Source organism: Empidonax traillii, unplaced genomic scaffold (genome assembly GCF_003031625.1).
Source record: "Empidonax traillii isolate 1590-97213 ecotype Southwest subspecies unplaced genomic scaffold, ASM303162v1 scaffold395:size559319, whole genome shotgun sequence".
Lineage (NCBI taxonomy): Eukaryota > Metazoa > Chordata > Aves > Passeriformes > Tyrannidae > Empidonax > Empidonax traillii.
Window position 1 is genome coordinate 374,821 of NW_020955588.1, and position 25,178 is coordinate 399,998.

Here is a 25,178-nt window from a genome sequence, read left to right on the forward strand (position 1 = left end):
CTTTTGTAATCAACACACATTTTGAAATCACACACAGCCATTATTATTATTCTTCACATCCCTTGCCACAGCTCCAGCTGTGCCTTAGCTCTCCTGATCCCATTGCTTAACACCCAAGCACCATCCCTCTATTCTCCCTTATGGATACATATTCCTGCTTCCAGTGCTACAGCTGGTCTTTATTTTTTTTTTTCCTGTTGTCCCTGCATTAGTTAAAAGAACTACCAGCATTTTCAAAGAATTACCGCTATTTCACAAGTGCCTCCACTACAAAAGAGATTTTAAGTCTGAAATTTAAGTCTGAAATTCCCCAGCTCCAGAGATTTATTGTATTAATTTCCCATAGGTTCCAGTAGAACCTTTTTTTTCAAATTGTTCACCATAACAAATGCTTTTAGGCGTTATCCCAAGGCTTTCGTTTTCCATTTTATACACGGGAAAGCCAAAGGCTGGACTCCCACGTGCTTTGTAGGGCGGAGCTGCGAGCGCTCCTGCAGCCTTTCGAAGTGCCATTCGCCCCCCACCCACGCCTTTAAGGAGCCGGGAATGCGCCATTTGGGAGCTCTGAGCCCGCCCCCGCACGGGGGTGGCTCCGGAGGCGAGAATTTCCGGGAAAAGAGCTTTCTGGAAGGTTCTTCGGGGAGATTCCGTGCGGAGCGGCGGGAGCGCCGGCGGGGCGGTGTGTGCCGGCCCTGGGACAGCGCGGGGCTGGGCACTGAGGCTCAGTGGGATCGTCCTCACGGGGGATCCTCTGGAACTATGGCAGGACAGGGTGGGGAGGGGGGGTCGGGGCGGGGGGAGGCGGAATAAAGAGGAAAAGCTCGGGTTTTAGCAGCCACGTGTGTCCGTGCTCCGCGTGTTGTGCCTCCTCCTTTGGACGGCGCAGAGGGATAGCGGGTGGTTTGTGTTTTCCAGGAGGGTTTGCAGGCGCTGGGATTGCCGGAGAGGCTCCTCCTGCTGCTCGCAGGTTGATATCACGGCGGCGGGGTGTTAAGTGGCTGTGCGCGGTGGATATGGGATTTGAGTGAATACTTGTGATCTTGCTCAGTTCTTAGCAAAGCGGGAATGTTACTGGGAACGTGTTGGGAGCGCTGGGCTCTTCTCTCGGTGTGCTTCGCCCCCGCTGCTTTTTTGGGCCATTTACCGTGCTTGCACCAATCCACCTGAGGCACTGGTTTAGGTTATTTATGCCCCTCACTTGTTATTGCTGGAAAAAAAAAAAAAAGGTGTCTATTTCAGATGTGTAAGGCAGCACAGTGTATCTCGCTGGAGTGTGTGATAGTGCAGCGTTAAGAGACCTGTGTGTAACTCAGGAGCTGGGCTGGTGTCGCAGGACTTTATCTCAAGCCTCCGAAATAGTTTAGGCTGTTCCATTGTCATGTTAAACCGGGAATAATTAGCGGTGTTTCTTAGCAGAGCTTGTTGCTCGCTGTGACCGCAGGGTAGCTGTACTGGTGCTTGCTTAGTGCTGACTTGTTCAGCAATAGCTTTGGAAGTGGAAGGCCAATGTCCTGATTTTCTTTTCCTGAAACGTTTTATTAGGCACCTGTTTCCAGTGTGAATTAGGTCGTAAGCTAGACACTGCGGGGATTATAAATGCGGTACGCTGGCTTGTGCCAAAAAAAAAAAAATGCAAGTTACTTCAATCTGCGGGTAGTTTGATTATTCCATTGTAATTTTGGGACCCCTCTTTTGTATTAGGCTATGTTTTTTGGTTTGGATTCGTTTTGTTTTGTTTTTTAAACTCGTAAATATTTCCCTCTGGTGTCCATTTGGTCATGCAGGTAGGTTGTAGCAGCGCTTGTTTGCAGTCAGGCTGTGTATCCCTTCTAATGGAAGGGATGGCAAATCTTAATTATACTCTGGCATAGCACCTCATTAAGAAGGCTGGTTTGAACCCTTTGAAACATATTAATCAGTTGCCTAGATTAATACTGTTGACACATGTAGTAAAAATCCGTAGGTGCTTTAGGTGTCTGCTCTTTAGATACACTTCAAAACAAATGGTGGCTCTAAAAATTGTTAATCCAATGTTTGCCGTTCTTTTACAGAAGTGATGAATGTGCCTCAGGGGATAGTCATGGATGTTGTGGTACTAAAGGTATGCTAGTGTTTTTTTTGAAGTCTGAAGGACTGATGTTTATTTCCATGTGACTTTCTGGAAGTGAGGTTTGCAAACAAGGTGCTTGTGTATGAAGTTTTATTTTTATATTTGCTGGTCAGATGTTCTTAAAAGCATCTTGTCATTTTAGCAGGAGTTAATAGTACTTGTTCTCTATCCCTTGCCCCAGATTGAAGATCCAAGTTGCTTTTGGCTTGCTGTAGAAGAATGTGTGCCAGGCCTAGTCTATGAAGTGGCATACAAAAACCTGAATGCTCGAATGAATCAGTTCTATGACAGACATAAAGGTGTGAAGGAACTAAAACCAGAGGTGATAGAAGAGGGCCAGGTAAAGTCATTGCTCTGTTGTGCACATAGAAATAGTCTGTTCTTGGCATTGGTTTGAGGTGAAGTAACAGATGCATGCGTTTTCTGGGATTTCTGTTGCTCTGTAAGAAAGTAGATAATGGGATCTCTGTGGGTTGTGTGTTCTCATCTGTAAGCTTCGTAACTGCACACGCTGCAATGCTTGCATTTTACAAAGAAAATGGAGGGCTGTGTAATAAATACTGTGCTCTTGCCTTTAAAAGACTTTTGAGTGTAATTCAGGTCATTTGCAGGAATCTGCTGTCTTCTTTCTTCCTCAGATTTATGTGGTTTTCAGTGAGGAGCTCAAGTGCTGGTGCAGGGCGGTGTTTCAGTCGGTGCAGTGCCACGCGCTTCATCACCCGCTCAGATGTTTCCTTGTGGATTATGCCAGATACAGTTTGGTGGCATCAGACAAGTATGTGTCGGGTTTTTTTATCACTCTAAGATACCTGTTAGTTGGTGGATACCGATGCTATTAACGCTTATTCAGGTTCACAGTGAGGAGGCTTTGGATTAATTGAGGTGTGGGTTGGGTCCACAGGAGCTGCTAGCTGGGTGATAGGCTCTTACATAGGTGTGGATGCAAACCAGTCCTTAATTTGTGAACTTCTAAAGATGCTTTCCATCTTAGGCTTTGTTTTTTTTAAAGATTCAAAATAGAAATAATGTCAGTTTGTTATGACTGAAATGTATAACTGCAGGTTAACACTATTTATATATTCTTTCCTCCCATAGTAAGTAGCTCTATATTAAAAATTTAAAAATTATGGTCAGTGAAGTTCAGTTACAAACCAAGTTCACTTTCTGTAACAGCTTTTGACATCTGAACAGAAATCTGGGGTTTTTCCCACTGCAGTTTCCTAATTCTTTACTAAGAGTTTCCACAGTTTCTGAGTTTTTGAGAAAGGCCTTAGGAAACCTTCTGTTCCTAAAATCTTGAAAAATCTGTTCTAGAGAAACCTATTCCAGCTCTTCCTTTTAAAGTTTGTTTCTTTATTAAAATATGCAACTTAGAGTACAAGAAACTTAAATAATTTTTTGTAGTAGTTCATAGAATTAAAGCTTACATAAAATACTTCACAATAATTCTTAAGTTAAATCGTGTTTCCCAACACATCAACAGTCAATTTTAAAACAATGTGACAATGCCCCAAATTTAAAATACATTCAATTAGAAATGAATGTGTGATTTGCTGCTTTTTTTATAATACACTAAAAGATTGAACAAAAGTGATAAATACATGCACCTTAAAAGCTTGCTGTATGCAGCATCTTGCTGATTATTAAAAATCTCTAACCAGAGTGTAAAGGGTAAGATTAACTCTCTGGCAATACATTTGTAAAGAATAAATTCTTTTTTAGGAAAATGAGTACAAATGCAAATTTTTTTTGTGTGTATAAAATTTCCTTGTTAACCATACCTGGTTTCTCGCACAGAATTAAAGTCTGCAAACTGGAATATGCAGTGTGAGGTGGTGTATGTGGTAGTGGGAAGGGTTAAAAAGGAAGATATTTATAAGAAGAATATCAAGAAGACTTGAAACTGCAGTGACAAATGATCAGGAAGATTCCAAATAAATAGTGTGTGTATTCCTATCCCAAGTAAATCCCTTCACCAGTCCTGATGGCACTTCTCTCAGGGAAGGACAGGGGTTCCAGGGTGGGAGCCAAATTCCTGGAAGAACTGTGTTGTCATATACAGGGTAACAAGAGGATGTGTCTGAAACCAGTGACTTCTGGAGAACAAAATCTGCCCTGTAAGATCAGGTAATTTGCGCTTTTGTTTTTCAGCATTCGAGTTCCATTGGGACTATTTACAAAACTCCCATACAGAGCAAAGAAGTGTAGCCTGTATTGCACAAAGCCAGTGACGTTGCATCTTGACTTCTGTGAAAACACTGCAAAAATAGGGTAAGTAGAGTTTAATAAATACATTCTATTCCTACATTTCTAAGAAAAAAGTTTTAGTGAAGAATTTTGCTTCTAGAAAGGATTATGTTTCAAGAAGAACATAGGAAATTAGACTTGGAAAACTCCCTCTCTAAAACTCCCTGACAAGAGGGTGGAGCCAGGTGGGGGTCGGGCTCTGCTTTTGAGTAACAAACGACAGGACAAGAGGAAATGGGCTCAGGTTTAGACTGGGTTTAGGAAAACTTCAGCACTGAAAGGATTGTTAAAGGTTGGGCCGGGCTGCCCAGGGCAGTGTCGGAGTCACCATCCCTGGAGGGATTTAAAAGATGTGTAGATGTGGCATCTGGGGACATGAGTTAGGGCTGGACTTGGCAGTAAATGGTTGGACTCGATGATCTTGGTGTTTTTTACCAGTCTAAATGATTCCACGATTCCATTATATTTTATGTTGGATATGGGCCATCATACCTGGATAAAGCAATATCCTGTAATTTTGCTCAGTTCCTTTCATTGGTGAGCTGAAACAATATTATTACCAAGACTGAAGTTATGTTCTAAGTAGTAAGGTTCTGCTACTACAGTTGGTGCACTTTGTAAGATTTGGCATGACTTAAAATAATTTCTTTGCGAGCACAAAGTTCTTTCTGAAATGACCATTTTCATGTTTGATGATGTGGGACAACTTGTTGTGTTTATTTTCCTAGACCAGCCAAAAGATGGGATACTGCTGCTATCCAGCATTTTCGAGACCTTCTCAAAGGTAAAAAATTATTTCTATTTTGGGGAAAAAAATTGTTAGAGAAATATAGTACTTCTGTATAGACACAAGTTTATTATACTTGTGTATACTTGATTATGTTTAAGAGTGTTGTGTGTTAAAAATAACCCATGTTTGGTGCCTCAGTTGGCTGTCCTGGTTTTTTTTTCATATCAAGCCTTCCCTTTTGATATGAGACAGCTTTTGGTCTTAGTAAAAAAGTAGCTGTTTCCTGAGGTTTTGTACTGGCTTACTTACCTCCCTGCTTACTTAGCAGTATATCAAACTCCACGCAGAAGGTGTTTGGGAAAGAGGGGATGAGTTATGAAAGCCAGAAAAGGTCTTAGGCTGATAATTTCACACACCAACTGAGGCATAGCACCTCTTGCTATTCACTTCACCCCCCTCTACACACATCGAAATACCGCTGTGCAAAGTAAAGGTTAGTAGGGAGCAATAACAAAATAGATATTCCCAGACTCTCCCACAAGTAGCGATCCATACTTGTTTCAGTTGCTAATCCATCATTAGTGCATACACAACTACTTCAGGATTTGGGAATGGACTTTTATCCTCTATCTTTGCTTGAATAAAAAACTTCACATAGCTGTACAGCTGCATATACAGCTTCTTTCAAGAAAAGTAAATGTCACTGTTGGAAAGCACACAGTGGTGCTCCAGATTGTCAGAGTCTAAAAGATAAACCAAGACTTCATTGTAGAATTAAGAGCAGTTTGTCTGAAGAGGTCATTCATCTGTTGCAGCTCTCAGTCCTTTTCCAAAGACTGAGGGCAGTTTCCTTTTTGGAACTTGCAAGTGTTTATTGTTAACTTTCTTGTTTCATTTATGTGACGTAACAAATGTTATTACATTTGTTCTTGCTTCTCTAGAGGAATAGGTTACATTTAATTGTGATTTCTGTTTTTGTCTGTCTTGGACAGTACAAGTAAAGATACTTTGATAAGGGTTTAATCTTTATTTTCTTGTTCTTGTTTTCATTATTACATTTAGAGGCTACTGAGGTTAAAGCCATGGTACAGGCACTAGAAGATAATGTGTTTCAGGTGTTTCTTTTTGTGACTGTAAAAGATGAAAAGGTAAGTTGTTTTTTGTTTTTTTTTTAATCTAAACCTGTTGATGCACTTTGCTATTTAAGACTGGAAAACATGAGTTTTGAGTTTTGCAATTTCTGTCAGATACAGTAGGTGCTAAATCATCAACTTGTTAGAGGTTTATTGTAGTTTTACTTGTTGTAGACTTTGAGACATTCCGAGAGGCAGCAATTGCATTTTTCTGTATGTGAACCTTTTTTTGGAAGTTACTGGCAAGTGTAATCCAGCCAGTACTTCAAGTGAACAACTATGTGAATTATTTGGTGCACTTCTTGTGATGTTACCTTTTTGTGGTATCATATTTGAAGATATTTCAGTAGGGCAGCTGCATAATATTCTAAAATAACTGGAAGTTCATGTTTTTGCATACAGCTGAGTCCTCAAGGATGTGGGAAAAAACCCCACAATCCAGTTCCACATGCCAAAATGTGCAACTTGTGCCAGATCTCTGCTGTAGCTACTGCCAGACTTAAGCAGCTGTATGGTAGATACAAGAAGTTTTAGCTTAATATTACTTTATATCTGCCAGATTTTGATGTGTGCTGAGTCCAAAAAAAATAAACCGGCTAGACTGAATTAGAGAGTTTTTTTATGTTTGTAGGGCTCATAGAAAAAGTTAATTCAGTACAGAATTTTGGCCAGAAGCATGAAACTCACAACTAATTAACACCTGTTGAAAGAACATACAGGAAGATGAGACTGACTTTCCTTTTCTGGAGTCAATATTCTTTAGAAAGCATTTGCTGGTATTGCTTGTGTCTGGGCTTCTGTTTGCCTGGTTGCTTTGAGATGTTTTATAATTTATAAAATTACTGCTGTTATTTAAAGCTTCAAATAAATTCTAAACAAATATGTGGAGGTGTAGCTTATTGCTTGCTGACAGTGATCAGTAAAGAGTTTGTTGTTTTACAGATATGTGTTAACGATGATCTGGTCACAAAGTACTTTGCTCGTTACGAGGAACCTAAAGGGAATGCAGAGGGTTCTGCAGATGATTCAGACATGGAAGCATCACTGAATGCTGAGTGTGTTCCAGTGGAGTTTGTGGGTCCTACGTTTGTCCCCAGGCCAAAACTGCCGTTTGGGGAGAAGGTGTCACCCCGTCCTGAAACAGGTGGGAACTGTGTGTGGGAAACAATGATAGATACAGCAGTGAACCTCCTGCAACAGTCTGAGTCCCTTTTTGTGCTGGGTAAGGCAAAGGGGGGCTGAGGTGATCACACAAGTGCTTGTTGATATGGTAGTAGCATCAGTTGTCGCTGATACTACTTGTGGCATTGATCAGTGATGCATTACTGGGTTGTTTGGAATTTTGAGGGATTTATTTGAACAGAGTTGCTTCTGAAAGGAATGTTTACGATGACTTGTGTCATTGTGATTCATGCCTTTCTTTATGAAAGTATGGAACCTTCCATCCCCTCCCCTTCTTCACTCAGTTCACCTGTATAGTTATCTTTACGTAAAGACAGCTATTTGTTGTTGTTTTTACTGTTAGGAAATGATACAAGCAACTAAACAAGTCACTGTCAACCCAGTAAATAAAAATACTGGCTACAGATAATCAAAAATGTGCATCTGCATTTTTTACTTACCTTTGTAGGTCTTCGTGGTTTTAGTTCTGTTCTTGAAGAGACATGCCAAAGGCCAAGCCGAGTTGTAAATGAAAATACTGTGCCTGTAAGTATTGTATTTTGTATTAAATTGTGAAATACAAATTAAATGAAACATACATAGGCCAGATTAGGAACACTGTAGTCATTCAGTATAACACAGGTCTGTATTTTAAATGTTGCTTTTCAACAGTATTTTAGTGTTAAAATGTGTTTTCTTGCTAGATGGTCAACGCAACTCGAGGTTTGCCTTTGAAGGAAAATAAAGCAGTTCAAACAGACAGGTATGGTGCAGCATGTTAAATATTTTAAGTGATTATGGAACCAGATAACTGGGAGCTGTAGTTGTTTCCAGTTACTGCTCTTAGGCAGCTGAAAGGTGGGGGTGTAAGGGAAGGTGCATACACATCCTTGTGGGGAAGGATGGGAATATAAAGCTGCTGATGGTTACCCAGACTACAAGAAAAATATCAGTTTTTTCTAATCAGTAGCTTAACAACAAGGATATGATGGGGAAATATTTTTCTGCACACTGAATGTGTTAATTTGCTTTATTTTGTTCTTAGTGTGATATATAAAGTTTTAAAACTTAATGAAAAATGACTATGAACTTACTTGTGCAATAATTCTACTCTGCTGATGTCAATTAATGCATATGTGATAAGCCTCAGGAGTGTTTTCTATCTCAGTTTCTAACTGATGTAACGATCGATTGTTTCATATTTTGAAACTTTTAAAAAACCTTTTTCCTGCAGCCCAGTCTATTTTTCTGCCAAAGTCAAGGAACCTACCAATTATCTTTGAACAAAGTTCTGCAGGAATATTTTTGCTATGGGTTTTTTTTTTTTTTTTCAAAGGGGTGACTTTTGATTTCTTCCATGTTCAAGTGGTTTTCTCACTGGCATAGATAATACTTCAGAAATACTTTGCACTGCTTCATGACATTTTGGAAATAGTGGTAGTATTTATAAATAATGTTTTATATTTACGTTGGATTTGATACTTGTGTGTTTCTCAGCCTTCCACAGTTCTTAAATTCCGATTCCCTTCAGACGCACACGGGTGAAAATGACCAGCAGGTATTTTAAGCATCATCTTTCATTTAACTTCTCTTGTGCAGATGTTTTGGTAGTGTTGGGTCTGCGGGGGTGGCCTTTGTGGGAGGAGGTCAGGGGCTGATGGCAGCTGTATCAGCAACAAAGCCCAGTGCAGGCCAGAGCTGAGCCAGCCAGCCAGGTTAGGGACGCTCTGTGAATGTAAGATGGGGGGGAAAAAAGCACAGGGGAGGGAACCAGAAAAGAGAAAAGTGAGAAACAGAGGTAATGCCAAGGTCAGAGGAATAATGGGAGCTCCATGCAGGTGTTCCTGAAGGGACTGCAGTCTGCAGAGGACCCACACTGGAGCAAAGAAGTGAGAGGGTAGGAGTGACGGAGAAATTGCCATTTGTGTTGTTCTGCAGTCTGTGCCTCGTGCTGCTCGTATCCTCGGGTGGGGCTGAGTGCCAGCTGTACACACACCATCCACTGCTGCTCTTGAGGGGTTTGACGTGGTTGTGTTAAGATCCTCTTGAAAAACCTTTCTTTAAGAGGTAGTAATAATGAGTATTTGTCTTGTCATTGGTCTGTGTAACGTACCAGTGTGTGTGAATCATATTTAAAGTGTATTTACAATTTATGTGGCTCATTTTCATCAAAATACCATTTTTTAAATACAGTGAGTGCTTTTGAGTTGAGTGTAAGCTAAACCCCTTTTGTTAAGTATTGCCTTCATCATCTATTTGTCATTAGTTTCAGGGTTTTCAAAATCTTGGGGAAGGAAAAAACTTCGTGTTCCTTAGCAAGAAAATTGAGCCATCATCAGTTTTGAAAACAGCACCACTTTCTGATGGTCTGAAAAAGGTACTGCTAACACCATGATGTTACCCTGATTATCTTTTTTAAGACAAGTATCATCCCTTAACTTTATACACTAAATATGAAAGTAATACCTCAGATTGGTTGAGGAATGTGTAGGGGTTGTTCATGTGGTTGAATAAATGAAGCTTCAGAGAGATGCTGTAAAAGTTGTACCTATTTCTCCTGGTATATCAGCCACTGCTGCAAGTCTTTGGATTTGAATTTTAATACAATGATTTAACAACTCAGCCCAGAAGAACTTTTTTCTTATTACCTGCTAAGGACATGTAGTCTGTAGTGGGTCAGAGGCTTTTAAATCACTCGGTGTTGTGTTTTGTCACGTTTTGTTAGTGTTAAAGCGCACAATTTTCATGTGGAACTCTTAATTTCTTTCTCTGCAGGAACTTGTTCAGAACAAATTTTCAGGCCCTAACTTCACCGAGTCTTACTGTTGGCCGCCAGTAGCTTCAGGATATGACCTTGTTGCCATCTCCCACCAGGGAAACGATCCTCTGTTATATATTCCACCAGTTCTTACATTTTTGCAGCTGAAAAGTGCCTCCCATGCCTTGCCACACTCGAGTGGAGTATGTATATACTAGAAGAGAAAACCTGTTACTCCTGTCAAGTGCAACTGTAGAATAATGATCGGAAAGCCAGTGAATGTTGGGAATGTGATCTCAGTTTATCTTCATGATACCTGCCAGTGTCTATAAGGCTTCTGCTTAGAGACCTACAGAGGTCTCTATGTGAATAGGGGAGTTTAAGACTTATTTATCAAGTAATCCCTAACAAGTGGTTCACGTCCTGGAACTTCAGTTTGCAATAAAGCTTTGTTTCTATAGGAGTGGTATGTAATCATTAAATTAAAAGGAGTATTACCTGTTTTAAATACTGTAATTGATTTTCTAACTTAAATTAGATCACAAAAACAGAATCGTTGAGTTTATAAGGGACCTCTGAAAATGGCCCAGTAAAACAAGTGGGACAAGATTCTCCTGCTTCTTTTAAATTTTTGGACCTTTTACTGTTGCATGCATCTCTTTGGGTGTGTAACATCTGTATTCAGGGGGTGCTATAGTACTGAAAGCCTCAGTTTTGAAGTACTTATAGACTGTGTTGTAGTTCATGGCTTTACGCTAAATCCTGAAATAGTTCAATTCTTCAGGTTCTTCTGTCTAGTACTGTGGTGTCAAATTTTTTTGTACCTGTGTATTTAGCCAGTAGCCCTTATTGTATGTCCTGGATGGAGGAAGGCACAACTTGTTTTTGACCTACTGAGAATGTACAAGAAAGGCTGCAGAGACCTTCATCCAGTGTTGATAACCCTTGAGCAGAACAAGGAAGCGACCAGCCGTGTGGAAACCCGAGGCTGTAAGAATCCTTTGTCATCTTAGTTGTGCTTGAAGGCAGTGTGGGCTGCCTTAATTGCAGGAACATGTGAAAGAAGCAGTTTCTGCTTCTTAATTTTTTGGTTCTGCAAAGTGGAGGGGGTTTTGTTTGTTTGTTTAAATGGTGGTTTACAACTTGTTAATGCAATAAATGCTCAGTACTTTGTGCATATAACTCAGTAGTATGCAGAGGGTGCTCCATGGAGAAATAGCATGGAAGTAATAAAAAAAAAGCTGTAGAGAGACTTGCCCTGCTTAAGTATATATAGTTAGAACACTTCAGTTTATTAATCTAGTTTGGTCCCTTTGTTAAGCCTTGGTGGATAATTGCATTTTCAAAAGTGGCTTTTCTTGTGCCAAGGGAACAAGAACTATGGATAAAACTATGTAAGACTTTCCACTTCAGCAGTTCGTCTTCTTTCATCCATCATTCAGGTTTGAGCCTGGTGGATGAATCCAGATCTTTTAGTAGTGGAGCTGTTGGTGTATTTGCACTGATGAGGATTGGTGTGGTTTTATTTATATATATAGATACACATGCACACATGTGTGTAGAAAGCTAAGCTACAGTGTGTGCTTTATTCTACTTTTGAAACTGAACTTTTGTAAAGTTATTCTTGCACATATTTCATTATTTCCTTTCTGGCTGTTTGGTTATGAAGTTATCTCTGCTTTCAGTACCTTATTGGAAAATGAATGGCATCCTGCTTTGTGAACTTGTTAACCTTCAGACATTTCACTTGATTCCAAAATCTCAGAGCTTTGCCCACTCAGGTCTTGGAAGACATGCAGGAGCAGAAAAATACAAGGAAACTTAAAACAACTAATTGACCAGAAGTCAGAAAATGGAGTTGAATGTTCTCTGTTTAAAAAACAACATAATAACAACAAATAAACAGAAACCAAAATCCAAAACCAAACAACAGAAAACTCCCCAGCTTCAAGATGTTGCATTTGAAATGCAAATGTGGCCTTTTTAATAAAGCTACTGTGTTTTTTGGTGTCTTTATAATATTAAGTTGTAAGTTAATGTTAAGTCTTTTCTTCTGACTGGTAGGTGAAGTATTAGTGACTACACCACACAGCCTTCTGAGACTGCTGGAACGCAAGAGCTGGTTATTGTGTAGACTTTGCCATCTTGTTCTTGATGAGATCGAGGTGCTGTTGTCTGACACCACTGAACAGGTAATGGCTTATACACTAAGTTGGTGAAATGCTGTTCTAGTTGTGCATGTCTGAAGCAGTGGCTCATACTGAGGGGAAATAACACTGGAAGATGTGAGCTCTGATGTACTGAATCTGACTTTCCCTGTTATGTGGTGGTGGGTTGGTGTGGGGTTTTTTTGGTTTTTTTGTTTGTTTGTTTGGTTTTTGTTTTGTTTTGTTTTTTTTTGTTTTTTTTTGTTTGGTTTGGGGTTTTTTTGCCCTTTTTTTTTTTTTTTTTTTAATTAAATCTCTTGGTCATCCTGATGTTGTTCCACAGCTGGACTGCTTGTCATTTATTTAAGGTAGTGTCATCAGGAAAAGATTCTTTTTTTTATTTAATCATTTGTAAATTACCTTAATGGCAGGTTGGGTTTATCTTCTGGTTACCTCCTAGTTTTTGCTGACTGCCTCTGGCCTCTTGGATCTACTTTGTGTAGCCTCAGTACTTTGTAGATTTGAACAAATCCTTTTCCTGACTTTTCCATCTTTGGACAGAATCCTGCATTACAGTCTGTGTACATGCATATGCTGTTAGTTCATGCTGTCCTGTCACTTCTCTTCCTTCAGAAGTCATTTAAAGAATAGGATAAAAGTGTACATACCAAACGCTTCCTCCTGGGTTGTGAAATTTGCGTTGTGCTGTGGTAGTGGTTTTGTGGCTGGAAAACCCAGTGTGCTCAGTGTTACTTTTCCATGCTGTCACATGCTCCCTGGAATAGGATGAGAGGAGAGAAAACCCCTTTTTTCTTTGTAGGTGTTTACTATATTAGATTGTTACAAGAAGGCCACTGCTCGAGCGTGGGGGAATCCACCGCATCAGATTGTTGCTGTGGGAACTCAGTGGAACAAACACATCCCACCCTTGATGGAGGAGTTCATGAACGATCCTTACATTGTGATAACAGTTGTCGAAGAAGCTGCCATCTGTGGGAATGTGCAACAGGTAAAAACTGGGGAATGATGTCACTGCTTGTGCGTGTGGCTGCGGATGGTTTGTTGGAAGCAGGTGGAGCTGCAGGTGGAGCTCAGGCTGCTGAGGTGCATCTCCCATGTGTGAGCTGAAGGGGCTGTTCAAGTCCTTTGCAAGAGACTCACTGAATGAGCTGAAGGTCTCATAGGACTGAGGTGAAGATAGTCCCTTGAATATTTCATGGTTAGTGCAAATGAGTCTAAATTTGATGTGAAGTATTTGCAAACAGTATAGTTTGTGACCAGAGTGTTATCAGAATGTTTTTGCAGTTGTTAACTCTGAGTGGCAGAACTACAAGGCAGACATAGTAAAATACTTGTTGTGTTGCTTTGTGCCACACAATACTGAACTTCTGACCTCAGATTTCCAGAGAGCCTATGACAGGTGTCTTCTCACCTGATTTCCAGTCAGTGTGGTGTAGGCCTTAAGGATAATACAAAAGGGTTTAAGTGTAATTTGAATTCTTCTGTGTTTCAAAATGGAGCAGTTTGAGGATTTAAAATGCTGGGAGATCTCCAAGACTAGCCATTCTTGAGCATGACAGGAAACTGAAACACCACGAGTTTCTGTGAGAAGTCTTAATCATTCAGCTGGACAGAACACGTTGGTGTGTGGATGCATTAGTTACTAAGAGTATTGCAGTGGTGCAGAATGCTTTGGGAGAGTGAAGCTTTTTGCAGAATCATAGAAGGATATGAGTTGGGACTTTGAAGATCATCTCGTTCCACCCCCTGCCATGGGCAGGGACACCTTCCACTATCCCAGGTTGCTCCAAGCCCCGTCCAACCTGACCTTGGACACTTCAGGGATTGGGCAGCCACAGCTTCTCTGGGCAACCTGTGCCAGGGCCTCCCCACCTCTCAGGGAAGAATTTCTTCCTAATATCCAATATAAACCTGTTATCTTTCAATGTGAATCCATTCTCTCTTGTCCTGCCACCGCATGCTCTAGTAAATAATCTTGCCCCATCTCTCCTTCCTTTTCTGTTTGTAGTGGTGATTGAAAATTCCAAGCTTAAACTTGTAAATCAATTCAAACTGATGTAAAACCTTAGTGTGGGATTTTGATGATGTGATGGATTTTAATTATGCTTCTGGAAGCTGTGCTGAATGCATGCATTCTGAGAGTTGTATCTCCTGTAGGTTCAGCAAAAGACCTGCCACTTACCAGAGCTGCCATGTATTGCATTCTCTTTGGTATTACAGAATAAAGCTTAGTGGTTATTAAAAAGAAGAATTATATGGTGAAATATGTCTGGGTGACATGAATTACCAGCCCTCTGTTTTGTTCTGTCTCTAGGTCGTGCAGCCTTGCAGGAACAGCAGCAAAATTGCTGAATTACTCAAAATACTGGATTTTACCCACACGAATCTTCAGAAGGTGCTGGTATTCACTGACTCAGAAAATGAAGTAGAGATGATTCATAAGGTAAGAAAGTATTTAAACTTACATAAGTAAGTAGGTTTTTTTTTTTAATAGTGAAGTTAAACAAAAATACCTTGATTTCTGAGAATAAAGGAGGAGTGTGAATTTGGAATTTAATTATTTCTGCTGAAAGTAACCCCAGCCTGCCCTGCTAGTGAAAAAAAAAAAAAAAGAAAGGCTAATTAATTCCTGAATTCTTACCTGCATTCTGCCTTTCAGACTGGGACTTTGAATTGAATCAGACTGACTTTTTTCCAGCAGAAGCTGGCATAGATCCTGTGCTACTTGAAGGTTTCTTCTTATGCAAATATTAGTGTGTCTGGAGTGTTTATTTTTTGATGATTATTAATGGAAGCAAATCTGGTTCGGGCTTGTGACTATTTAACACGTTTTCCTTGAATACTTGAGGGTTCATTTCTTCAAGCATATCAGAATTGCTTACCTGCCAACACTTGAGGAAGTGCTTGTTGATGCAAAGTCGGGTTGAATCTGTTCATAGTATTGCTTGTGTACATCAACTTCAGGTATCTTACCTGGCCTGTGAAAATATTCCAAGAGTTAACTTTAAGAGTGCTTGTTCTCAGAGACTGAAAGGTGAGTCTGCATGTTGTTAGATGATGGGATGGACTCAGAGAAGACACATTAATGGTGGGAAAAGCTTGAAATGAAACTTGCACTTTCCTAAACATCTCCCTAATCTATTAATCCACGGGAACCTGAGATTTTAGTTTTCTTTTTTATACAGGAAATTAAGGAACTTATTTGCCATATTTTTTTTTTTTCATATAAGGAACCTAAATTTCATTAACTCTTTCCATGTGTTTCTTTGCAGTATCTGAAGTGTGCTGGATTCTAGTAAGAGTCAGTGCTTATTAGAGTTGATTAGAGAAGTTACTGCTGCATTGGAGAAATGTGTAACTTTTTTCACTTTGTCATGCAGGCACTAAAGAGCAACTCAGTAGTTACCTTGAAGAAACATAAAGAGAGCAAGTGTAATGTCAGTTGTGTCTCAGAGAGATGGAGAAAAATGCACAGTTCTGGCACTCCTGTTGTGTTGGGTGAGGATTCTCTCTCTGTCTAGTTGGGATTATGTCTTCGTGCTGAGTTAAGATCTACACTAAGTACTTACACTGAAGTTATCACTTACACTGGAGCAGATCCCTGTGAACTCTTTCCAGTTGTACATTTACTTCTTAGTGCTACAGCTGGTGTTTTTTGTATTATTTTTTCCCCTGTTACTGTTGTCCCTACATAAGTTAATAATTACCAGTGTTTTCAGTGGTTTTCCATAATTTTACAATTGCCTCCACTACTGAGGAGGTTTTAAGTCTGAAAAAAAAGAAATATTGTAATAATTTCCCACAAGTTTCAGTAGAATTTTCTCTAAGTTTTTTTGCAGTAACATTCTCAAACTGAATTAGTTTTCCATTTTATACATTGAAAGCAAGAAGTTGGATTTCTCTCTGCTTTGTAGGTTCATACAGAGCTGTGAGCATTCCTGCAGTTTTTCAAGTGTGTTGTGTCTCACTCCTGTGAAGTGCTTGGCTGTGCTCAGTTCTGTGTGTTCTGTAATGCTGACAGGAGATACAGAATTATGCCAGATTGCTAGAGCTTGGCAAGAATTGGTGTGTCTGCCATATGCTGGGGGAATTTATTGATTGGAAAAACCTAATGCCTTCTGGAAGTATATTGGGAAAAGACCTTTTTCTTCATTTTCCAGTCAGTGGGAGGGGAGAAGGAAATCATCCATTATTCACGTGATGTGATACTTCTCATGTTCGAAGTTTACATATCTGTGTGAAATGTGTTTAGTTTTAACAGATGACTGCCTGGAGCCCTTGGGAATTACAGATGCAACTTGTGTGATCCATTTCAGTTTTCCTTCTCTAAGAATCTTGGGCCAGCGCCTACAGAGCATGACTGACACCTTCTGCACCCTGAGAAAGGTTTGAGTAAACCTTCAGTGGGTTAATGCCACATTGGGTTCTTAGTGGTGGATACATGAGAGCCTTCAAAAACACTTTTTTATGATTTTTAGGATTCTTCTGTAGATCAGGAACATACAGATGCCAGATCAGTCATTCTGCTGACAGGGAACAGTCCATGTCATGCACCTGAGATTCTGGGCTATTTGAAGCATGCAGGAGCTGAAATTCCACAACAGCTGCATGATTTGGCTGCCAGGGTGCTGGAATCTGAAGAAAGTGAAAAATTGTCACGGCCCTTGTGTGCCTCTCTTAAAACATTTGGCATTTGCAGGTAAGGAGATGTCAGGTTTTTGTGCTCTGAATGACAACTACTGCTTCTTCCTTGATGAATTTATCTGAAACAGGTTTTGCTCGTGATTTTTTTTCCTTTTTTTTTTTTCCATTTTGCCTGTTACAAGTCAAGTAAAAATAGTTCACAACTGAAAACAAAGAGCTTTTTTCTAAACCTGTGGTGTTTTGTAATGTAGGAATAGAACAGCGTGTCCAGATCGGCACCAAATTAATGTATCAATAGACATGGCCCAGAATATCCCAGATGAAATGATAAAAACACCTGAACGTGTGATGGTGAGTTAGAGTTTTCCTTGGGTTTGGGTACCAAGAGGACAGGTCTTAAATGGCTACTTAGCATGTTACTTCCTTTTTTTTTTTTTTATTCCATAATCCTACTGCAGTATGTACACCATTTGTCTTGGCTATTTGTTATTTTTTAGCCTTCCCCCCCTCTCCCTTGCCCAAATAAGAGTGCCAGATTTTCCTTGTGTCCTTAGCTTGAACTGAAACTGTTTTGCAGGTTATTCTGAGCTCACCTCAGATTTTTTTCTGCTTTGAAGATTCATGTTCCGTGGGAGGAGAACTTGTATTCTGCTTATTCTTTTGCTTTATAAATTGAGACTTTGTACCAAAATTAACAAAGACGAAGGTTTATAGAAACATCAGTTATATTTCTTGTAGAGGAAACACAAAGTAATCTTTGGGAGTGAAGGGAAGTTGAAGTGGAGGGTGACAGATGTGTTGTTGGAAGTGAGGATTTTTTCTTAACTGACATTTTCATGCAAACATTTGTAGTCTTTCATTTAAACCATTTTAGTGCAAAAAGAGCAGTCAGTTCTTCTAAAACTCCCTTTAAGGCTGGAGAGCACTTAGAGTTGAGTTGGAATGGTGTGGAATGCCTTGGTGAGCAGCCTTGGCAGAGTTCACTGGTGTTCACTGCAGTGGGATATCATCAACTGAGACCTAACAGTTCTTGCTCCATAAATCCCTGTCCACTGAACTGCGGGCCCTTAGGATTAATAATAATAACAATAACTCATCATCTGAAATGTGTGCGTACAGCAGCATCTGACACCTTTTGGGGCTGGAAAGAGGTGGGTGATCATGGGTATAAAAGCTTACATTCCACTGATTTAAGGAATCCTCCAGCCCTCCTTTCTGCTTGATGTGTGTGATCCTTTCAGATTCTGCCTCTCCACATTGTACATGCAACGAACTACTTTGGCCGAATAGTGGATAAAGAAAAGGACCAATATGCAATTCTTGCTGAAGAAATGCAGAATTATTTTAAGGTACCAGGACACAGGACTTTTGTAGACGCCGTGGAGAAGTCAGCATTTTATGGGTTATGTGAGGGAGCCCTTTGTCACAGGTAAAATTTGTTGGCTTTCTACTTAATTCATTTGCATGTTTTTATACATGTTTTTAAAAATTTGACTGTTCTGTTAAAAAGTCCATCCCCAAAAGGAGCAAAAAAATCACTGCTGTTCAAATCATGCTTTCCAAAAGCTCTCACATACTCTCTAACTTGGTGAATGGCAAACAGAATGGTCCCCCCACCTCCCCAGTTAAGAGTGCTGTGAAAATGCCATTTTTAAAACGAGAGATGAAAAAATCCTTTTACAACTGGTTACGTGAATAATAATTCTGTGTTTCTTTTCCTACTAAATGAAGGGTTCAGGTGGTAGACATTCCAGCAAAAGAGGAAGAAAATTATGACTGTAAGGTCACAATTAAATATATAGATGAAGGCAGAACAAGTCAAGTCAATAGTGATCAGCTGCTTCACTTACCTGCAAAGTTTCAGAGTCTGCCACCTCAGGCTGTGGAATTCATAGTTTGTAGAGTGAAACCCATTGATAATGAAATTGAATGGAACCCAAAGGTAATACTGAGCAGGTTTTGTATGCTATTTCCTTTACATTCTTCACCTTCTCTCTCTGTGTTACTTTCTACAAGGAAACAGTTTCAAACTGTAAACTTAGGTACCAAATTTCTGCTTCATCAGTATTACTAGTAAATATCTGCCAACGGGCCAGATTCCAAGAAGTCAGTTTCCATTTGTGTTCTCCTACAAAATAATATAGTGAAATTCATGGGATTTTCTTCTCTGTGGTTTAAGTGGTTTCTACCAGAACAGGTTACTGCTGCTTTTGAATCCGGGGGAGAAGGGTAGCCTTTGTAAATTGACTTATGTTTGAGTGCTCTTCCATTGAGGAAGCTCCTTCCTTAAAGACTAATACTATTCTAACATACAGTTAAGGTGGACTATTCCACTGGTTTACTCAAAACTTACTTATTTATATAATACCCTTTGCATTGTTAGAAGATTGTTTCAGTATAGTGAGTTTTATAGTTAAAGTAACTGTAAAGCTGTGTTGGTGTTGATACATCTCAAGTGCAGTGACACCTTGTTTTCTCCCAGGTGACTGATCACATTCGTCACAAAATTAAAGGAAGACTACATCATGCAAAAATAGTCCATACCTTGGGAAGGACAGCTTGGGTTGACCCAGTGGTAGGTATAGAATGACAGCACTGTGAAATCTCGGTATCTTAACTGCATTATAACAAGAGCACCCATTATTCTCTCTCCTTGTGTCTGTCCCTGTAGTGATCTTATCCTGTGTGATACTCACATAGTGATGCTGGTTAATTTGCTGTGGTGGTGTCTGAGCACTGGAACAGGTTGCTCAGGGGTTGTAGAGCCTCAGTCCCTGGAGGCGCTCAGAAACAATTTGGACATGGTCCAAGACTACTCCACAAAGTTAGTAACAAAAGTGTATTTTGGCACTACTAGTTTTCAGGAGTTTGTTGTGTAAAATCGATTCTGCAGTTCCTCACACATCCCTCTGGAAGAATGAAAGTTGGATGTTCCAGGATGATTTCCTGATATCCAAAGAGCTCTTGAACTAAATTTAATTAATTCTGTTTACATTTCTAAGTCTGCTGTCTCTTACAGCTCTTGTGCTACTTTGCTAGTTAGCGTAAATTGTTTTGCAAATTTAAAAAATACTGAAGCTTTTCTCCTTCATTTTCTTGACCAGAATAGGAAGAATAGCTGCTCTTTTTGAATTTTTCTTGTTCCACAGTTTCACATATGTAAACATCCAGCAGATGACTTGATCTTGTGGAGTGAGTCAGCTGAGAAATTGAGTGGAAAGGGACCTGGAAGTCATTCTCTTCAGTAGCTTCTTTTCATATGGTGTATCTCAACCTTTCACCAATTTTTAAGCTTTGGTTTTACTTAACAGTTTTTCTTACTGTGCCCCTCACCCTCCTTTCCCCAGCAGCTTCCTGTTTGGGACTCACAGCTACTCAAAGTATGTGATGTGTATTTTTGGTGTCACTTACTTGATGAGGGCTGGGATTGTTTACTTCATTACTCCCCTGGTTCTGTTAGACAGGACACACTGCCAGATCACTTGAGCCATAATCACAATGGAAAAGGTGATGACACTTAGAAAACAAATATGGGTGGGTTCCTGTTTGAAAATCAGAGAAAACAACTTGCTTACAGGTGGAAGTCAGTAGGGCTGTGCTTGAAGTTAGACTTAAAGAGCAGCTTTGAGTTGGAGTTGAGACCATTTAAGAACTGTGGTTTCTGTTTGTTGTGTTGTGTAATTCAAGATCAGGGTTTCCAGCCTTTCCAGTGTCAAGGTGTGGATCAATGAATACAACATTCGATCTGAGATTCTGTCCACCGGTCTCGGAACTGACAATCCAGAACATCTAGAAGAAATTCAGAAGCTGTGCAGACATGTGCTAGTGTCAGATTATTCAAAGAACTTGGAGCACTTGTAAGTGTTCACAGATTTTTTTTCAGCATATCTTTTTCTGAGGAAAAAATACTATTTAATTTTAATGGATTATTTTTTTATTAATACAGTGATCTTCATTTAAACGTAGAAACAATTGTGTTTGTAATGTGTCTGCTTCCCTTTAACTGTTCTCTAGCCACATAACCACAAGAGAAAGAAAATTCCAGTTCTAGAAAATGTTACACCAGAATTTGATGCAGACAGTCAAGTTAATGATTAAAATAATGGATTGTTCACTATGGTCAGTGGCTGGTTTGAATGCTTACCAGTCAGTACCTAGTACTGAGTCAGAGCAGCTGAGCATGTTGTTTCTGTGTGTTCAACTGTGGAGTGCAAGCTGGAAAATGTAACCAGTTTCCTTTGAATTGATTAGAGCTGTACATTTAAGGACTGTGGCTGCAGGGGGAGTTCTGCAGAAGCAGCACTGAACTTTTTTTCCCTTGTAAACTGGAAACTTCTAGAACTGAGTAAATACAGTGTATGGTGGGAGGGCACATCTCACTCTGCTCTGCTGCAGATCCTTAGGCCCTTGATGTAAAATATTTATGAGCAAGATGTCTGTAGCCTTTTTGTTCTGGCCCCTTCGTGGCCCTCAGTGCAGCCACTTAATCTTCAGTCTGGAAGCTGTCATTGAAAATAGATTTTAGTATTTCTATCTGACCAGCCAAGGGGTTTAAAGTCTTTATAAAGAAGAAAGAAATCTCAAATACTTTTCTTCCAGAGTGGCTATTGCTTGGTAAACAAGAACGGTCCTGGAATACCAGCACAGGCTGTGCTGTCACAGGGCTGAGCAAGTTCAATTAGGCTGTTGGTTCTCTGACTTCACTGATCAGCAGGAGGAGGAACCCTGACCCTTTCCATACTCCATTTCCATCTTAGATTGAGGCTCTTGAATTCCTGTCTAGAACTGTGCTGGATTTCAATCTTAACCAAAGGAATTGGCTTTTCCCGTACTTGTTCAGACTTGGTGTATGAGAACAGTGTTTGCGCTGCTGATGCTTGGAAGGCTTTTTTTTCAGGTTATGTTCCTTACAGAGGATTCTCAGGCTGTGAGTGAGATTTCTGCAGCCTCAGGCAGAACTTTTTTGCATTCATTTCTTCTTTCATGCTGTTAGTGACCAGGAGAGGAAGGTTGGGAACCTCCACATGGTCATTAAAGTGTGTAATGCAAGAGACCAGCCAACTTTACTGTGTTGCTGTGTGCTGTGGCTCCATCTCAGATATGTGTAATGCAAGTGCTTGGATCACTTTTTATAGATTCACTAAGCCTGATACTACTGTTGAAACATTCAGAACTTATTTCAGACTTTGTTAGTAAGGTGCAGGTAAAGCAAGGGGGACTCAGAGAGCTTCTGTAAGGTGAAGTTGACTGGGTATCATTTATGGGTTTCTTTTAAAACGTTGTTTTTCTATGTTCAGAAGCATAAAGGAGAGCACAGCTGATCTTGAGAAGGTGTCCAGTCCACAGGATACGTCAACAGAAGAAGATTCTCCTGAAAGCTGTAATACTTCTGGGAGTTATCCATGTGGTAAACCTTCACATAATTTCCTGAGGTTTTCAAACTTGAATTCAAGTTAGGTGCTTAAAGTCTGTTGAAATACCAGCTTGAATAACAGTGTTATTCTCTGGGAGGTTATTTTTTTCCTGAGATTTGAGGTGGCAGAAAATAGCTTTTTCTCCCACCACCCCCTTCGTTTTTAATCTAATCTCAAGGATGTGGTATTTTTAGTAGAGGCTTAAAGTGTTCAGGCATAGCAGGGGGACACAGCATTACCTGCCAGCAGCCGGCACATGAGTTTGGAGCAGTGAAAGCTGAGAGATGAAAAAGTTGCAGCAGACGAAAGTCAAGTGAGATCCAGGGCTGCTTATCATAGAAGGCTTTTTTCCCTGCTGTGGTAGAGTCACATTGATGTTGTGTTTCCAACGCTAGTGGTGACACCACTGTGAGCTATTTCATCCCTGAAAGTCCCCATCAGTTTCCAAAGTGACATGTTTTGGAGTTCAAATAAATATATCTTGAAACTGCAATAAACTTCTACCTGACCTGGAAAACTGCATGTTTGGTGCTTTTGTTTGGTTGGATGGGTTTTGGGGTTTGTTTTGTGTGTGTGTGTTTATTTTTTGTTTGGTTGGTTTGTTTTTGTTTTGGTTTTTTTATTATTATTTTTATTTTCTTACACCAGCGATAATACTCTTGTTAGTTAAAATTTTCAGTTAATTATTAACTTTATGAAATCATTCAGGTTAGGAAGTGCCCAATATAGAGGCCAATTCAGTCTTGCAGTAGTAATTTCATTGCTAGCAAGTTATTTTTGTGATGGTACTGGGATATTCTGGAAATACATGTTTCTGTGGTGTAAGATGTTTCTGGATGTTGTCTTTTCAGATGATATAGCTCCAACAGAGGAAGCAGAAGACTCTATGCTGCATCAGCATAAATGGTAAGAAAAAGGAGAGTGATTTGTTCTCATCTTGCTTTTATATGAACTGCCAGAGAGGGCTGTATTTGTGTCTGTAGTCAGCTGAAAAGCTTCACTCTGTCAGAGATTGGTCTTGCTAGCACATACCACGGTGTTTGCTGCAGAACACAATTAAAAGAACTCTTTAAGCTACAGGAACCACAGTTAGCATTTCCTTTGGCATTTCAAGACCAGACTGTGATGTCATCCTGAAATAAGTGTGATTCTTTTGGATATCAAACAATGGAGTGTCTCTCCCCACTTGAATTAGTAGATTTGCTCCTCCAAAGACTTGGGACTGTGGTGCTTTTGTAGGAAGCTTGAGTAGGGCCCTGTCACCTGCTTGCCTGGCACTGCTTTTGGTGTTAGTGCCCCTTCAGACAGGGACACATGGCTGAGTGTGTGGGACAGCCTGGTTAGACCAAAGTGGGTTTCTCTTTTGGAAAATAATCCTATTGAAGTACCTTTCTTTCAGCTATCATCCAGAAATCAAGTGGTTTCAAGATAATGAGACTGTTACACTGAAGGTAAAAATACCGAGTGCAGCTGACACTAAGTGCGAGTTCTCTAACGAGAAGGTGGTTTTCAGGTAGGTTTAAGAAACCTAAGTATAACAAAAAAAAGTGTTTTATGATCAGTTTGCATTTAATATTTTTAAACTTCTTGTATATTGCAGTGCTAGGTCAGGAGAAAAACTTTATTTGGCTGACCTGGAACTGCAAGAGTCTGTATTTGCAGAGAAGTCCATGTGTGTGATTAAGGATACAGAGGCTGTGATTGTTCTGGCAAAAGAAAAACAAGGAGCATGGTGCAAATTACTGAAGAAAAAGGTGAAAATTTATTTGAGAGTTATTGAATGTTTTGAATATATTTGTTGTGCATCAGAGCAGATACTTCAAACAGTGTTTTTGCCAACAGAATATTCACGTGTCTTTAGATTTTGAACACTGGGAGGAGCCTGAAGAGGAAAGCTCTTTTACAGTTGGTAAGGATTGAGTGAGTCTGTGTTTATAATACATGAAACAGTGAGTGTTCTCGTTTCGGCATCGGCTTTCTCTGAAATACTCATTTATTTCAGAGATGTGACACTTGCCAGGTTGCTCAGATTCTCTAGAAAGAGGTGAGAGGACCTCTAATAGCAACCTAGGGGCAGCAAAGCATTTTTCTATGAGAATAGCACAGACAAAATTTGGCAGTTAAAAAAGTAGTTTAGGGTATTTTGGTCTAGTTTGTGGTCTAAAGTGTGTTTTGCTAGGTTAGGGTCATTTAATGCTATCACCTATTTGTTCTGAAGTTCATTTTTTTTCTTGGTTTATAAATGTTGCACTTTGTTAATTACTTTTAGGTGCTGGAAAACTGACTTTCCCTGCTGCAGGAAGTGAGGAATGGTTTGACTCCTCAGAATACAGTGATACAGAAAGTGATGAATAGTTGGGAGGAGAAATTCCTTTCTCCTCTGATAAGGATTATATTGTTAATTTTTAATTAAACAGTTTATGTAATTGGTTACTGTTGATTTGATTGTTGATGTAATTGTTAATTAAAAACAGTGCACTCAGGACCTGACTACAGCTGTGCTTTAATTCTAACCTTCACCTGAGAACAGGTATTTGCAAAGCTGTACCTGTTGCAGCAGTACTTAAAAACTGATGTACCTGTGTTTTGGTCTTCCTCTGTACTGTGAGGCAAACAGAAAGCTGTCAAATCACCTTCTTGAAAAAAAGAGCCTCGGGGCTGATGTTTTCTTTTGCCTGTTCTGTTCTTCTTTGACTTGTCTGATACCTAAATATAAGGTGGTTTTCTGTGTGTGGTTTTTTTTGTGTTTGTTTGTTTGTTTTGTTGGGGGGTTTTTGGTTTGGGTTTTTTTTTTGTTTGTTTTCTTTTTGGAG

At 39.8% G+C, this 25,178-nt stretch overlaps 1 protein-coding gene across 1 annotated transcript; it reads left to right on the forward strand.

The window, feature by feature from the left end:
• The first annotated feature begins 596 nt into the window (after positions 1-596).
• On the forward strand, positions 597-24,836 carry TDRD12 (tudor domain containing 12). The gene is made up of 31 exons (XM_027893552.1): positions 597-679; positions 2,052-2,101; positions 2,292-2,450; positions 2,749-2,885; positions 4,262-4,381; positions 5,086-5,141; positions 6,150-6,235; positions 7,163-7,364; positions 7,851-7,927; positions 8,086-8,144; positions 8,879-8,939; positions 9,648-9,758; positions 10,157-10,342; positions 10,976-11,129; positions 12,204-12,331; positions 13,107-13,295; positions 14,622-14,750; positions 15,688-15,805; positions 16,560-16,693; positions 16,786-17,006; positions 17,203-17,302; positions 18,193-18,380; positions 18,683-18,893; positions 19,434-19,526; positions 20,639-20,808; positions 22,249-22,358; positions 23,217-23,271; positions 23,765-23,878; positions 23,966-24,119; positions 24,208-24,274; positions 24,635-24,836. The coding sequence occupies exons 2-31, from the start codon at positions 2,057-2,059 to the stop codon at positions 24,718-24,720; spliced, it is 3,720 nt and encodes a 1,239-aa protein (XP_027749353.1). The 5' UTR covers positions 597-679; positions 2,052-2,056; the 3' UTR covers positions 24,721-24,836.
• Positions 24,837-25,178: the final 342 nt, after the last annotated feature.

Coding starts and splice junctions, on each gene's coding strand:
- TDRD12 (XM_027893552.1), top strand. CDS start 2,057: ATGAATGTGCCTCAGGGGATAGTCATGGATGTTGTGGTACTAAAG. Junction 18,894..19,433: donor AAATTGAATGGAACCCAAAG/GTAATACTGAGC, acceptor GTTTTCTCCCAG/GTGACTGATCACATTCGTCA. Junction 23,272..23,764: donor ATGCTGCATCAGCATAAATG/GTAAGAAAAAGG, acceptor CCTTTCTTTCAG/CTATCATCCAGAAATCAAGT.